The sequence below is a fragment of the Mustela lutreola genome, chromosome 8 (assembly GCF_030435805.1).
Source record: "Mustela lutreola isolate mMusLut2 chromosome 8, mMusLut2.pri, whole genome shotgun sequence".
Taxonomy (NCBI): domain Eukaryota; kingdom Metazoa; phylum Chordata; class Mammalia; order Carnivora; family Mustelidae; genus Mustela; species Mustela lutreola.
Window position 1 is genome coordinate 96,535,654 of NC_081297.1, and position 14,966 is coordinate 96,550,619.

Here is a 14,966-nt window from a genome sequence, read left to right on the forward strand (position 1 = left end):
TCAAATAGCAGCATGCAAGAGAAAGTTTCTAACAGACTCTTTAAGACTTCAAGAATTTAGTTATGCTATTTCTTAGGTATATGTATACTTATACATAAACATTTTAATATTTTGTTTTGCTAGTAGTTTCTTTTAAATATGTGAGTTTTTTTGACAATATTGGTTCTTATTTTTTTTTCAAAGCTGTGTTTGTTTATATTTTCAGTCCTCAAATATGATTTTGAATGTTATTTTGCAAAGTGTATGAAGTGGTTGGTTAGCAGAAATGGAGGAAGATGCACCTCAACAGCAGCCTTTGCGTACAGTTTCCTTTCAGCACTTTGGTCAAGAGGAGGGGCAGTAAATTTCTTTGTAGGAGTACCCTTCAGAGACGATCTTTGTTATCTGAGTGTCCTACTAGTGCCACTGATAAGGAAGAGATACTGCGGAAAGAAAGATTCTAGGAAGGTAACATTTTATTATAAATGGCTTGGCGTGAATAGGGGACTGATCGCATTTAGACCTGCATTAACTCTTAAGCATGTGAAAACTGTAGTGCAACATTCATGGGAGGTTATTTTCTTTTTCTCGATACATTGTGACTCTTGCTTTGTGTCTGAATGATGTACATATTATCCGCCCTAAAAACTGTGTAATAGAAAAGACTCCTTTCCTTACGAAATTAGGGAAAATGTGATTAAGTTTAGGACATTTTGTAAATTAATAAATTTAAAGAGAATATAGTTACATGTGCAATTTGTTTTCCATATTTTCTGTTTCTTTTCACACCGACTCATAAAAGAACCAAGGTAAATTTTAAAGGTTTACTATTTAGTAATTTTTTTATATTGATATCCATTAAGAGATTGAATACTTTATGGATATTAACCAATGACTGCCTGCTGACAATTTTATTTTCACAGAGGCTTCTCTTGCAACATCTTACACTAGAAAATTATGTCTAAATTTCAAATACAGACGGAATCTTTTGAGATTAAAAATATGGGCAACTGTGCTTCAACTGAGAGATTTTTCTCAGCACATCTTGCACAGGGCATTGGAGTCTGGATTGTTGGCCAATCTGTGATGTTAACCTTTAATAATTCTTTTGCAGATGGTGTATGGATTGTACGTTGAGAAACGCTCTGGTAGACTCATGTCATAATTGAAAAGAATGCAAGAACTTTTAAATATTTATATGTAGATATGAACATGTGTACTAAGACCTTTTAAAGGCAAGATATTTATATTTTTTCAGAATTTCAGAAACAGAATTTACATTTTTTGAATTGATAGTTTAAAAATGTCTTAGTAATTTATACTGGTGACAATTTTGCCCAACATTTTTATATGTATGTTGAACATTTTGAGCTAAATTGGCTGGGTGAATAGGACCCAACCTATTCAATCTATTGGGAGATTAAAAAAAGAAAATTCTTTCTGCATATTCTAATAATTTTGGCAGTAATCACTAGGAGTATTTTAACAGAAATATTAAGGGGTTTTCCATTTCTTATATAATTCAGGCTCAGTCCACGTGCTTTATGCACTTGAAGGAGTTAAACCCACATTCACACATACACATACATACACAGACCTCTATGAATGTCCCCGGTATATTTCTACAGCCCGACATTTTAATTGTTCTTTTGACAGAAATCATCCTTTTGTGAGGTTTTAATGCAAAACATAGTTCCCTTCTTACTGTAGATATGAGCAATCAGCAAGTGATTTATTCTACCCTGAGATTTCTTCAGTCTCCTTCAGAGTCACCAAATAGATTGAGGCCAGATGGGAATCAAAAGTCTGGGAACACTGATGGCAAAGGTATGTCTTAAGCATCTCTTACGGATTGTCAAACTTTGACATTTGAAAAAAAGTTTCTGTCTGTCCTTCAGGTTGTCAAATGGTAATAAGAAACCATAATGGTGTAGAGAGCAGAACAAGTCTTCTTCTTTTTTTTTTTTTTTTAAAGTTTGGAACAAATTGTTCCAAATTTTCAAAGCTAATAGTGTTTTTATTCAGATTTGGTTAAGAGGAATTTGTGAGGGCTTTAAAATGTAAAGGACAGATTGGAGTCTCAAGAGAGCACTGCATTTCCTAGAGAAATACAGCTCTTAGAGAATGTTTGAGAAATGAAAATATTTGTTAGAAACAATGTTTTTATTCAGACAAAAATTTTTAGGTGTCTTAAATATTTACCAATCTTATTTTTTCTTTATATTTTAAAGTTTTTTTTTTTCAGATTTTATTTATTTGTCAGAGAAAGAGAGGGAGAGAGAAAGAGAGAGAGAGAGAAAGAGAGAGCAGAAGCAGGGGGAGCGGCAGGCAGAGGAAGAAGCAAGCTCCCCAGTGAGCAAGAGGCCTGATGCAGAACTCAGTCCCAGGACCCTGGGATCATGACCTGAGCTGAAAGCAGATGCTTAACTGACTGATCCACCCAGGTGCCCCAATATTTACCAATCCTTAATTAGCAATGGAGAAACAGAAAGTTATTCCAAAGGAGCATTTACTTTTTGCTGCTGTCTTTATTGTTTATTTATTTATTTATTTGACAGAGAGAGCACATTAGCAGGGGAGGGACAAGCAGAGGGAGAGGGAGAAGCAGACTCCCCATTGAGCAGAGAGCCCGATGTAGGGGGCTCCTTCCTAGGACCCTGGGATCATGACCTGAGCTGGAGTCAGATGCTTAACTAACTGAGCAACCCAGGCGCCCCTTCTGTTCTTTTTTCTGTTCTTACCTTCTACCTTCAAATATTGTTACAGACTCTAAATTGAGAATAATTTTTACTGTCTTAATTAGTGATGGAGATAGAATTCTTAGACACAGGGCCTCAAAAGGAGGATAAAAGTAATATTGTCTAGGGAAAAATAGAACTGATGAAAAAAAAAGGACAGTTGATTTCTAGAAACTCTTTTAAGAATGGACCCTCATCACATTTCCAGCCTCATAATATACTCTGTTGGCTACCAATTCCTCAAGAAAAATGACTGCTTTATCCTTCTTTTTCATCATTTGTTGTGGTTACAGGAAGGAGTATACATGTCAGTGTGGATTCTTATACATTTTTATTATATTTGTTGCCCTCTGCTTTTTTCTTAAAATTTTTTGAAATTTTTAAAATTGAATTATAGTTGACATACAATGTATGTGAGTTTCGGGTATACAGTATAGTGATTGGACAACTCTATATGTTATGCCATCTGTAGGGGAAGTGCTTTTAAGATCCTAGAGGACTGTTCTTTTGTGTAGGATTTATACAATAGTGTATATCATCAGAAATATGAGACCTTAAAAACTGTAGTTCCTAGGTCAAAAATTAAATCAATTTGTATGATACATTTTTCTAAAATTTTTAGATAAGATTGTCTCTTTGTTTCAGATAGTATCCCAGGTTAAGGTTAGCAGTGAGCAAGACACTTCCTGATGATTATCTTTCTTCTTTATTTAAAGGGTTTTCAGTGCCCTGGTATCTCATTGCAGTAATTCTTGGGATCCTGTGTTTACTACTATTGGCGACAGTTGCTGTGTTGGGGACAAAGAGTGAGTAATTAAAATACATGCTTCAAGTTTGAGTAATAGTGACCACTATTTACACAAATATTAAGTGTGCTTCATTAATTGTTCCCTGGCTATCATTAGGGAATGTCCCACATATGTCACAGTGTCATTTTCATTATGCTTAGCTCTTCCAATGGCTGTGTAGTTTAATGAGCTGTATGATATATCGCATTCTTTCAGATACAGAACTTCCTCATGCCTTCTGAGTTTAATCATTGTGAATCCTAGATACATATTCCCATAAAACAACTGTTGCAAATAAAGTATGACTTTCTCTTCATTTTTTCCCGTTATGTAATGAGGATATAGTTTAGTAAAAATACTGATTTTTTATGTGGATATTAGATGATCTTGAGTTCAACTTTTATCTTTTATTTGGATTTCTTGACATCTTTAGAGAAAATCACTAACATGTGACACTCAGATAAATGTACATATTTACGTCTTCCTCTCTTTTCTTCTGTGGATATTCGATGTACTCCAATAATAATGGTGCTGTTACTTTATGTTTCTTAGTGCAAATTTTCATGCTCAGGTGATGTGTTGCTAAGTGTTGTCTGATTGGATTTTCCTCTGGCACCTATTTAAAATTATGTGCTGACTGTTTCAAAGAAACTGAACTGGGGGCACCTGGGTGGCTCAGTGAGTTAAAGCCTCTGCTTTCGACTCAGGTCATGATCCCAGGGTCCGGGGATCAAGTCCCACTTTGGGCTTTCTGCTCAGCAGGGAACCTGCTTCCTCCTCTCTGCCTGCCTCTCTGCCTACCTGTGATCTCTGTCTGTCAAATGAATAAATAAAATCTTAAAAAAAAAAAAAAAAGAAACTGAACTGAATGGTAAGGTGTTGCCATCATGATTTTATTCAGATATCTTATTTTATTTATTCTATGTGCAAGTTGCTAATAGCAGGAAGTTTGATGTTTCCATTTGTATGGTTAGTTTATTGAGGTGTTACTTTCTAAATGTCACATTAACCATTTAAAGTAATGAAATGGGTTGGTTGTCAAAGTGAGATCTTTTCTTTTGTCTTAAATTTTAATATTCAAGCATTATGAGTACTTTTGTATTATATCTATGTTATTAACTTTAGTTTTTCAGTATACTCAAGAAAACCGTCGGCAGAGGGAAATGATAGGAAACCTGACTCAAGAGCACCACATTTTGCAAAATGACAGCTACTTAAAGGAGAAACTTTTGAAATATAAGACTTTAGAATATAACATTCTCAAAAATGAATTGCTTCAGCAAAAAAAGAAACAGGATTTACTCTTTACAAATAGGACATGTCAGAGAGAAAATAAAGGTATGAAGGGCATCTTGAATGAAAGATTGCATGATTTGCCATTATTTCTTCCCCTTCCAGAAGCTTTGAGGTCTAATAGGCAGGCTTATGATATGCTAGTGATCTAGGTCTACTAGACATCTTTTCATTTGTACTTCAAGCTGTAATATGAGTGTTTGGATTTGCTCGTGTAACATGTGAGACTGAGGACCCAGGAGTTGTGTTGGGATTAATAGAGTTCTGTATCTCCCCAAATTCAGTGGAAGTTCCTACATTCCTATTGGATTTCACCTAGAAGATGAAATAATATGTCAGCTTCCATGAAAACGTGGATCATTTTGGATCTGGGGGCAAATTAGACACTCCACTTTGTGGTTCACATAAAAAATGGAGGCTATTACTAAAAATATATTTAGGCTAAAATGGGTGCAAGGCCTTTTGTTTGGATGTTCTCATAAAGGTAATTGTGTGTGTGTTTCCATTCTGCATTGACCTCACATGTTGGGTCTATACACTCTCTGTAGTACTTCAAGTTTTGCCAAGGTGTTGGTGTTTGTATAACTGTGTGATAACACCCTTAAAAACATCTAACAGATAAGAATATTAAATCTCATATAATACAATCTGTTATGTAAATGATGGAACAAACTGACCCAGTTAATCAATAAGTATTAAATATTTGTTTAGGATTTGGAGTTTGCAAAACAATTTTGCTTACTTAATATCTTTTAGACATGGCAGCAGGAATTTATATTTTCTGTTATTAAAGAAATAATAGTACTTTAAAAATTTGGTATATTATAAAATGTGTGAGGAAAAGAAAAATTCCAAAAAATTGTGTTTCTTTTATTTACAAGGCATCCCAGAATCTTTTTAAAAATTTACTTTTATTATTTAAAAAACAGTTTTATTTAGGTATGATGAATGTGTGAAAAATTGCTCATATCTAATGTATATAATTTGACAAGTTTGGACATATGCATGTTTCTATAAAATCATCCACAATTAGGGTAGTAGACATGTCCAGTACCTCCAAAAGTTTTCCCATGTCACTTTTTCTTGGGGAGTGGTTAAGAGCACTTAACATGACATCTACCCTTTTAACAAGTTTTTAAGTAACAATTCAGTATTGTTAACCATAGGCCCTATATTGTACACCAGACTTTAGAACTTACTCATTTTGCATAACTGAAGCTATATACCCATGAACAAAAGCTCCTTATTTCCACCTCCCCTAGCCACTGGCAATCACCCTTCACTCTCTGTTTTTCTGAATTTGACAATTTTTTTGTGTCTCATATAAGTGGAGTCTCCCAGTATTTGTCCTTCTGTGACTGGCTTATTTCACTTAGTATAATATCCTCAAGGTTAATCCATGCTGTTAAATATGACAAGATTTCCTTCTTTATAAGGATGAGTAGTATTTATATATATATAACCACATTTTCTTTATCCATTCATCCATCAATGGATTCTTGGGTTGTTTCCATATCTTAGCTGTTGTGAATGATGCTGCAATGAGTATTAGAGATATCACTTGGCATTCTAGAATCTTGGTGAACCTGATATTATCATTATTGATAGCTATTTAGATTTTATTTATTAGATTTATTAGATTTTATTTAATTATGGAGGGCTGATAAGTATATTGCATTATTTAACAGAATGCCAAATAATGTTTCACCTTATATGTTGTAGGCAAAGTCTATGGAAACTGCTGGTCCTGTTATGGAATAAAGTGTTATTATTTTATTCCTGAAAGTAAAAACTGGAGCAGATGTAAACAGACTTGCCAAAGTTATAATTCATCCCTTTTGAAGATAAGTGATGAAGATGAACTGGTATCATGGACTGTTACATCCATTTTTATTTTCCTAACTATGTCTCTCATGCTTGGGTCCAAGATAGTGAGGATAGGGAAGTCCAGAAAGAGGCACCTTCAGTTATTCTCTGTGTTGTGTCTGTTGAGTCAGCAAAAATTATGTAGGTGAGAAAGGTAAGGGTTCTAGAAAACCCTGCCTACTGATAAGCATATATAATCTTGCTACTTTCTAAGCATCCAGTATATATTATTTATCATGATGACCATTATTATTTCCAAAATGGAAACCCCTTTGAAGATTCAGTTTGGGTCTTTGCATTCATTTCCTTTTGTAAGGTGTGTGCAGGACAACAACTCACTGAAAAGTATGCCTCTCCTTCTGATGGAGCCCTTAACCCTTTAGTATTTATAGCCTGGAGGCAGTGGTTACTTACCCTTGCAGGGTGGCAACTAAGAACCTGGAGGAACCTAATCCACTAGGTGCTGTTAGGAATCCAGGAGCCAGATTGCCTGGGATCCTGCAAATCCGGTTCTGCCACCTATTACCTGGGTGACCTTGGGTGAATTACTTAACCTCTGGATCTCAGTTTTTCCATCTGCAAAAAGGAGATAATAATGAGGAATATAAAAGTGATAACAGTTTTACAAATTAACCTCGTGGTGATTTTCATGACATTTATAGGTAACATTTTCTTGATCAGTATTCTAATATATTGTATAGTGATGTATATCTTTCAAAAGGAATTGCAAAAGAAAATAGACAACAATATCAAAATTATCTTTTAAATTTATTACTACTAAAAACTATCCACACACACAAAATGTTTTTTACAGAGAAATATTTTTCAAAGATCAGCCTATACCTCTAATTATCTCTTAAGAAAACAGCACATTTATATGCAAATCTAATAGATGTTTTATCATCATAGCATAAAAAATTTATGATATCAAGTCATAAAATAATGTTTGTTGCAGTAAAATTCACTTAATTTAAACCTATATTTTAAAATATCTTCAGTCATTTAGTTAGACATTATTTAAAATGTCACTTTGCCGTATTACATTTTTTGACATAGGAAATATTTCCAAATACTGTCCCTTTTCCCTTCACCCCTTCCAACTACTAAACTATAGCAAAACTTTCTCCTGTGAGGCTGAGGGTTTTGGTGCACAACTTCCCACATATAGTTGTTATTTTAATAAATTTGTTGTGAAGATTACTATTTTCATTAATAATAAGTAATGATCAGGACACCTGGGTGGCTCAGTCAGTTAAGCTGCTGCCTTCAGTTTAGGTCATAATCCCAGGGTCCTGGGATTGAGTCCTGCATCGGGCTCCTTGTCCAGCAGGGAGCCTGCTTCTCTCTCTGCCTCTGCCTGCCACTCTGCCTGCTTGTGCTCTCTCTATGACAAATATATAAAATCTTAAAAAAAAAAAACAACAATAAGTAATGATTAGTTTCCATACCATTAAATATTTTTCTGGAGCATGATTTTGGGTAGTTTTATAGTGACAGACATTATTTAACAAATACTTAGATTTAAAATTTTTTTATATTTTAAGTAATTCATGAGAGTGGCAGGCATTTTTAACATTAAGTAAATAATCTTTGAGGAAAAACTTACTTCGGAAAAAAAGGCACGAGGATGGTGGAGGGGAGGGAAGGTTTTCTAGGAAGTAGAGATGAAGGGTGGTGTGGTGTGTAGCAGAGTACTGTCCCAAGAAACAGCTGGGACCTTGACCTTCCTCCTTTTCATTCAGCTAACAGATGGGGCTAGTCACATGATATGTTTTGTTTCCTTACAGGCCTTTATTCAATCCCAAACTTATAGGAATAACTACTGGATCGGATTATCATATGATGACAGAGAACAAAAATGGAAATGGATTAACACTGGCCCACCTTTTGGGATGTAAGTCTCTGGAATGCATTCAGGCTCCAAACGTTTGTGCTGGGGTTGGGAAGACTGTATCTAAAAAGAATCTCTTATATCACATGGTTTTCACACAGAGGTCATTGGTAAGAATAAGTAGAATGATGAAGAAAATGTTTTAGGAAGTATAATGAAAAAGAAAGAGAAATGTACAAATTATGAACAAAATTTTGATGCTAAACACATGCTCAGAAGTATGCCTTATGAGGTTCACAAACCAAACCCAAATAATAAAGTGATATGATGGTATTGGACCATCCTGACTCAGCTATAGTGATCCCTCCCACAGTTACAAATTAAGAACTTTAGGATCCCTAAAGTTCATTTGAAACTTCTTTATAGATGGTCCCTAACTAACAATGGCTTGACTTACAGTTTTTCTAATTTACAATAGTGAAGTCAATATGCATTCAGTAGAAACTGTACTTTGAATTTTTAATTTGATCTTTCTTTGGGTTGATGTGCGGTATGATCTTCTGTTGTGATGCTGGGTGGTGGCAGCTGGAGCTCACGGGGAGCCACATGATCACGAGGATCAGCAGCCCAGTACACTTAAAACCATCCTATACCCATTCAGCCACTCTGGTTTTCACTTTCAGTGTAGTATTCAGTAAATCACATGAGATACTCAGTACGTTATTATAAAATGGGCTTTGTGTGAGATGATTTTGCCTAATTATAGGCTAACACAAGTGTTCTGATCATATTTAAGGTACAGTAGGCTAAGCTAGTAAGGTGGGTTTATTACATGTGTTTTTGACTTACGGTATTTTTAATTTGTTTGGGGTTTATCAGGGCATAACACGGTCATACAATCTGTATATTACTAGTTTATATTACTTATAAATATAAGTGTGTGTTCACACACATACATACATATGCCTTCACTATAGTTTTTTTTGTTTTGTGGTTTGTTTCTCTGTTTGTTTAGCTAATCACTACACCCAGTGTGGGGCTCAAAGTTATGACCTTGAGATCAAGAGTCACCTGCTGTCCAGCTGAGCCATCCACGCATCCCCATAGTTTTATTCTGAAGTGCAGCATTTTGTAAACTCTTGGGTTTCCATTTAGTTATAATATTCTGTTAGAGTGTTCAATGATTTTTTAAAAATCTTAACTTTTATACTTTTTATTTCTAGGGATTCTGGTTTAAGTTTTTAAATCTTGCTAGTTAATTTTCAAGGTGTCTTTTATTTCTTGAAAGATATCAAACGTACTTATTTTAAATTTGGTATCTGATAATTCTAATCTTTGAAGTTTTGTGGGTCTGCTCTATGGTTTCTGCTGGCTTTTGTACATGGTGTCATTTTCTTTGTAGTGTTTAGGGATTTTTTTCTTTTTGAGCTGCTGTGGGAATTATTTGAGGACCGAGATGAAGGTGGCAGCAAACTTACAAGAGTTGTCATGCAGGAAGTTATCTTGATGCAGTCCTGGCCTGTGAGTCACTTCCAGGAAAACAGCTCAGAGGCCCAGAACAGAAACGCCAGGCCAAATTAAGATGCTCAAATTATATAGTTAATTAAATCAACTTAGAACAAGTAGCCTGATGCAAGGGGAAAGAAATGGGATAGCTTATCAGAATGGGTTGGGATAGCATCAGTCATCACACTCAGGATAAGGAGCAAATGGGTGAAAAGATCACCTGAATCCTGGTTACATAGTCTTCAGATGGCCTGACTCTTCTGCATCCCCCTTGCCTGACAGTGGTGTGGTTTCTAGGCTATCACTTGAGTTTGAGCAATGGGGCTCACAAACAGAAGGTTCTATGACTAGCATGCACATTTGCTCTAGTAGGGAGATGTGGGAGCATGTAAGGGTGGGGACAGCTGCAGCTTTTCAGTGATCCTGATGAACAAGCTAAGGATTTTTTTTTTTTTTTTTTTTTTTTTTGAGTTTGTTAGGCAGAGGGCCAGTATGAGTGTCACCAGTAAGAGGTGAAGTAAGACCTCATGGATGTTCCTATGTGTATAATGTGTATTTTGAGTGAGACATGTAGTGCTGCTTGGTTCTTTCTTCTTTTCCTGTGTTCAGCAAGCACATGCTCTCCTTACAGTATCTATACCTGATACGTCTCACTTCCTCATCTGTTACATATTGAACACATCTCATGCTTTCTGCCCATGCCTCCCAAGCTACCTAGTTTCATTTATATTATCTATCTATCTATCTATCTATCTATCTATTTCTGTAGGAGATTTGGATATTCAAATAATAGAGCAAATACAAATTGCATGTGGGATAGTTGGTAATTTTGGATTCTTAGGTGGGATTATTCATTTTCTCTTCTGCTTAAGTCCAAGGTTCAAGACTTTTCAAGGGTTGTGTATGCTGAAGATACATTTTCAGGGTCTCAACTCTTTGTAGGTTGTCTTCCGTATGGAAGCCTGAGTGGAATTCATATTTAATCTAGCGTATAAATGAAGGGAAAAAATGACTTCAGTCCTTCACTTACACTTCTGGGTTCCCACCTTTACTTAACCTCAGCCTGAGCATGAATTTGCTTCTTGCCAGCTCATAAATTTATTCAAGAAGGTTTTAGTTTTTTTATTTTTTATTTTTTTATTTTTTAAAGATTTTATTTATTTGACAGACAGAGATCACAAGTAGGCAGAGAGGCAGGCAGAGAGAGAGGAGGAAGCAGGCTCCCTGCCGAGCAGAGAGCCCGATGCGGGGCTTGATCCCAGGACTCCAGGATCATGACCTGAGCTGAAGGCAGAGGCTTTAACCCACTGAGCTACCCAGGCGCCCCGGTTTTAGTTTTTTTAAAGATTTTATTTAGAGATACAGCAAGAGTGAGTGAGAAAGGGAGAAAGAGAGAGAAGCAGGCTGTCCACTGAGCAGGGAACCAATCACACCTGAGCCGAGGGCACACGCTTAACTGACTGAGCCACCTAGACATCCCTAAACAGCTAACCATGTGTCTTTTCTATTCTACAGTAACTATACATTCATGAGTTCTTCTGGAAGAGGACAATGTGCATTTTTAAGCTCAACAAGAACAGCAACTATTGAGTGCTCTAAGACCTACAATTGTATCTGTGAGGAGAGAATTCATGATGTTTTCTCTGCCTACTTTGATAGGTACAAGAAGAAAAGGTGCAATGGAACCTGTCATTTGTTTGTTTGTTTGTTTCTGTGATAATTTGTGAATACTTACATACTAATGTTTTTGCTAGTAAGACTTAGTTTACTGGGGAAACAGAGATGAGTAGGAAAAGGAAGGAAATGTTCTTTTGGACTATGATTTAAGAGATTAGATGCCATCTGTCTTCTTGAGGGAGAGTGCATGCTTTTATCTTTGGAGAGGTTTCCCCTCTCTTTAATGGCCCTGAGAAATTCCCTTTCTCTCTCCTTAAACCACCCATAGAACCACTTAGACAACTCTGGTAGCCTGTTCTTTTTCTTATTAATAGCCTGGGTCTTTTCCTTATTAATAGAATAGATTGGATAAGTAATTTCAGTAGCCTCCAGGTTTGAGAGATGGCACAATTAAGAATTAAAAAATAGTTATTTTGCCTCCCTTCCCCCATCTAGATAATCATCTTGCATTAAAATGTTTTTACTTTGCTATAATTTCATTCCTCCTTAATAGTTGAAACAATAGTATAAAAACTCCCATATAGTTACTATTTGTTAATATTTTGTTCTTTCTGTGCTTTACAGTTCTCTCTCCCCTACTCCCTTGCTGTTCCATTTGATAATTAATTGTGGATTTTATGTCCCTTTGTCTAAATATTTTATAAGAACAAATACTTTGTCTTGTATAACCATGGTGGAATTATCAAAATCAGGATATTTAGCATTGATAGAGTACTGTGATTTTTTAAAAAAGATTTTATTTATTTATTTGACAAACACAGAGATCACAAGCTGGCAGAGAGGCAGGCAGAGAGAGAGAGGGAGAAGATGTGGGGCTCGATCCCAGAACCCTGAGATCATGACCTGAGCCAAAGACAGAGGCTTACCCCACTGAGCCGCCCAGGTGCCCCAAGTACTGTGATTTTGTCTATAACCCGTATTCAGATTTTGTCAACTGTCCTGATAATGTGCAGGATCATGGGATACATTTAGTTGTGATGTCACTTTCGTCTTTTTTAATCTCGGAGAATTCCTCAGGTTCCTTTGTCTTCTTGACCTTGACATTTTGTTTTGTTTTACTTTATAAGTACATATTTATTTATTTATTTAGAGAAAGTGTGAGAGGTGGGAGGGGCAGAAGTTGAGGAGAGAGAATCTCAACCAGACTCCATGCTGAGGGCAGAACCCTACCCCGGGCTCCATCTCAGGATACTGAGCCAAAACCAAGAGTTGGTCACTTAATAGGCTGAGCCACCCAGGTGCCTCCTACCCTCGACATTTTAAAAATCAACTTTATTTAGTAATTCTTTCATGCAATAAAACGCACACATTGTAAGTCGTGAGGTCAGTGGGTTTTTAGCAAATGTATACATTTCTGAAACACCATCAGGTCAAAGATACAGGACATTTCTATTGCCTATAAAAGCTCCTTTCTTCCCCCTCACTATCCACCTGGCCCCAGACAACCAGTGTTACACTTTCTGTCACTATGAATTAGTTTTGCCCCTTCTGGAATTTTGTAATCATGGACTCTTTTGTATCTGACTTCTTTTGCTCAGCATGTTTTTGAAATTAATCTGTATTCTTTCATGTGTCAGTAGTTTGTTCCTTATGTTGCTGAGTTGTATCCCATTGTACTGATATACCACAATTTGTTCATCCACCTGTGGACATTTCATGTCTTTCCTATTTTTGGCTATTGTGAAAAAACCTGTCATCAGTACTTACATGCAGGTTTCAGTGTGGACAGGTATTTTCATTTCTTTTTGTTTATTAAATACCTATGAATTTGATAGCTGAGTCCTAAAGTAAGTGCATGTTTAATTTGATAAGAAACTTCTAGTTTGTTTTCCAGAGTGATTGCAACGTTTTGCATTCCTGGTAGCAACATATGAGAGTTTTAGTTGTTCTATATCATTGCCAGTTCTTGATATTGTCTGTTTATTAAAACTTAGCCATTATGGTGTGTATGTAATGGTATCTCATTGTTTTTTAGGTTTGCATTTTCCTGAAAAGTAATGACATTGAGCACCTTCTCATGTGTTTATTGGCCATTTGTGTATTTTCTTTTGAGAAGTGTCTGTTTAGTTTTTTTGCCCATTGAAGTGTCCATTCAGTCTTTTTTACTTTTTTTAAATTTTTTAAAGAAGATTTTATTTATTTTACAGAGATATAAAGAGTGAGAGAACACAAGCAGGGGGAGCAGCAGAAGCAGGCTCCCCACTGAGCAGGGAGTCCGACACAGGGCTTGAATCCAGGACTCCAGGACTGGGGGATCTTGGCCTGAGCTGAAGGAAGATGCTTAACCAGCTGAGCCACCCAGGCACCCCTGTTCAATCTTTTTTAAAACTGGGTTTGCCTGTACCCCTGGGGATAAAAATATAAGTTTATAAAAAATAAAAAATAAAAAAAATTAAAAAAATAAAACTGGGTTTGTCTGTCTTCTTATGGAGTTGTAAATGTACCCAAATAAATAAATAAGTAAATGAAATCTTAAAAAAAAGATATAGAAAGATTTACTTCCTTTCCTTCATTTTTTCCTCTTGCTTTATGGTACTGCTTAGGGCCTCTGGTACAATGTTGGAGAGAGTGATAAGAGTCATCCTTGTCTTGTTTTCCGTGTTACAAAAAAAAGGTATTTAGTTTTTCCACTCATATGTGAGGTCTGCTGCAGGTTTTTGGAGATCTATCAGGTTGAGGAAATCCCCTTCTATTCCTGTTGATTGAGACTTTTACCATGAGTGAAAATTGAATTTTCTTATATAAATTTTCTGTATCTCTTGAGATGTTTATATAGATATTCTTTTATATTCATTAATATGATAGATGGCAGTATGATTTTTCAGTGTTAAACAAAACTTGTACTCTTTGGGTAATTCCCATGTGATCATGTTGTATTTATTATCATTTTTCATAAGTTGATAGATTTGCTTCTGTAATATTTTGTTAAAAATTGTGTATTAATGTTCGTGGTGGATATTTAATTTATTTATTTATTTAAAAAAATCATTTATTTATGAGAGAGAGCACATGTGAGCTGGGGAAGGGGCAGAGGGAGAGGATAATGGACAGAGACAGAGTTCCTGCTGAGCCAGCAGCCCAAGGCAGGGCCCCATCTCATGACTCAGAGATTATGTCCTGAGCTGAAATCACGAGTTGGATGCTTAGCTGAGCCACCCAGACCCCTAATTTGTTTAAGTATCTTTTTCTGTTTATGGTATTGGAGAAATACTGGCTTTATGTGTTCATTTGGGATCTTTCTGAATATCTGTCTATTTTGTGGGGTAGCATTTGAATTTTCACTCCTGA

At 35.8% G+C, this 14,966-nt stretch overlaps 1 protein-coding gene across 3 annotated transcripts; it reads left to right on the plus strand.

The window, feature by feature from the left end:
- Window positions 1–308: 308 nt before the first annotated feature.
- LOC131839041 (killer cell lectin-like receptor 2) lies at window positions 309–14,088 on the plus strand. 3 transcript variants are annotated; one of them, XM_059186094.1, is made up of 8 exons: window positions 309–447; window positions 1,690–1,806; window positions 3,434–3,523; window positions 4,631–4,843; window positions 6,521–6,663; window positions 8,452–8,558; window positions 11,517–11,675; window positions 13,826–14,087. In XM_059186094.1, the coding sequence occupies exons 2-8, from the start codon at window positions 1,692–1,694 to the stop codon at window positions 13,947–13,949; spliced, it is 951 nt and encodes a 316-aa protein (XP_059042077.1). In that variant the 5' UTR covers window positions 309–447; window positions 1,690–1,691; the 3' UTR covers window positions 13,950–14,087. The 3 variants fall into 3 exon arrangements, with proteins under 3 accessions (XP_059042077.1, XP_059042078.1, XP_059042079.1); XM_059186095.1 differs by having other exon boundaries at window positions 318–447; window positions 1,636–1,806; window positions 13,826–14,088; XM_059186096.1 differs by having other exon boundaries at window positions 381–447; window positions 1,673–1,806; window positions 13,826–14,088.
- The last annotated feature ends 878 nt before the right edge of the window (window positions 14,089–14,966 follow it).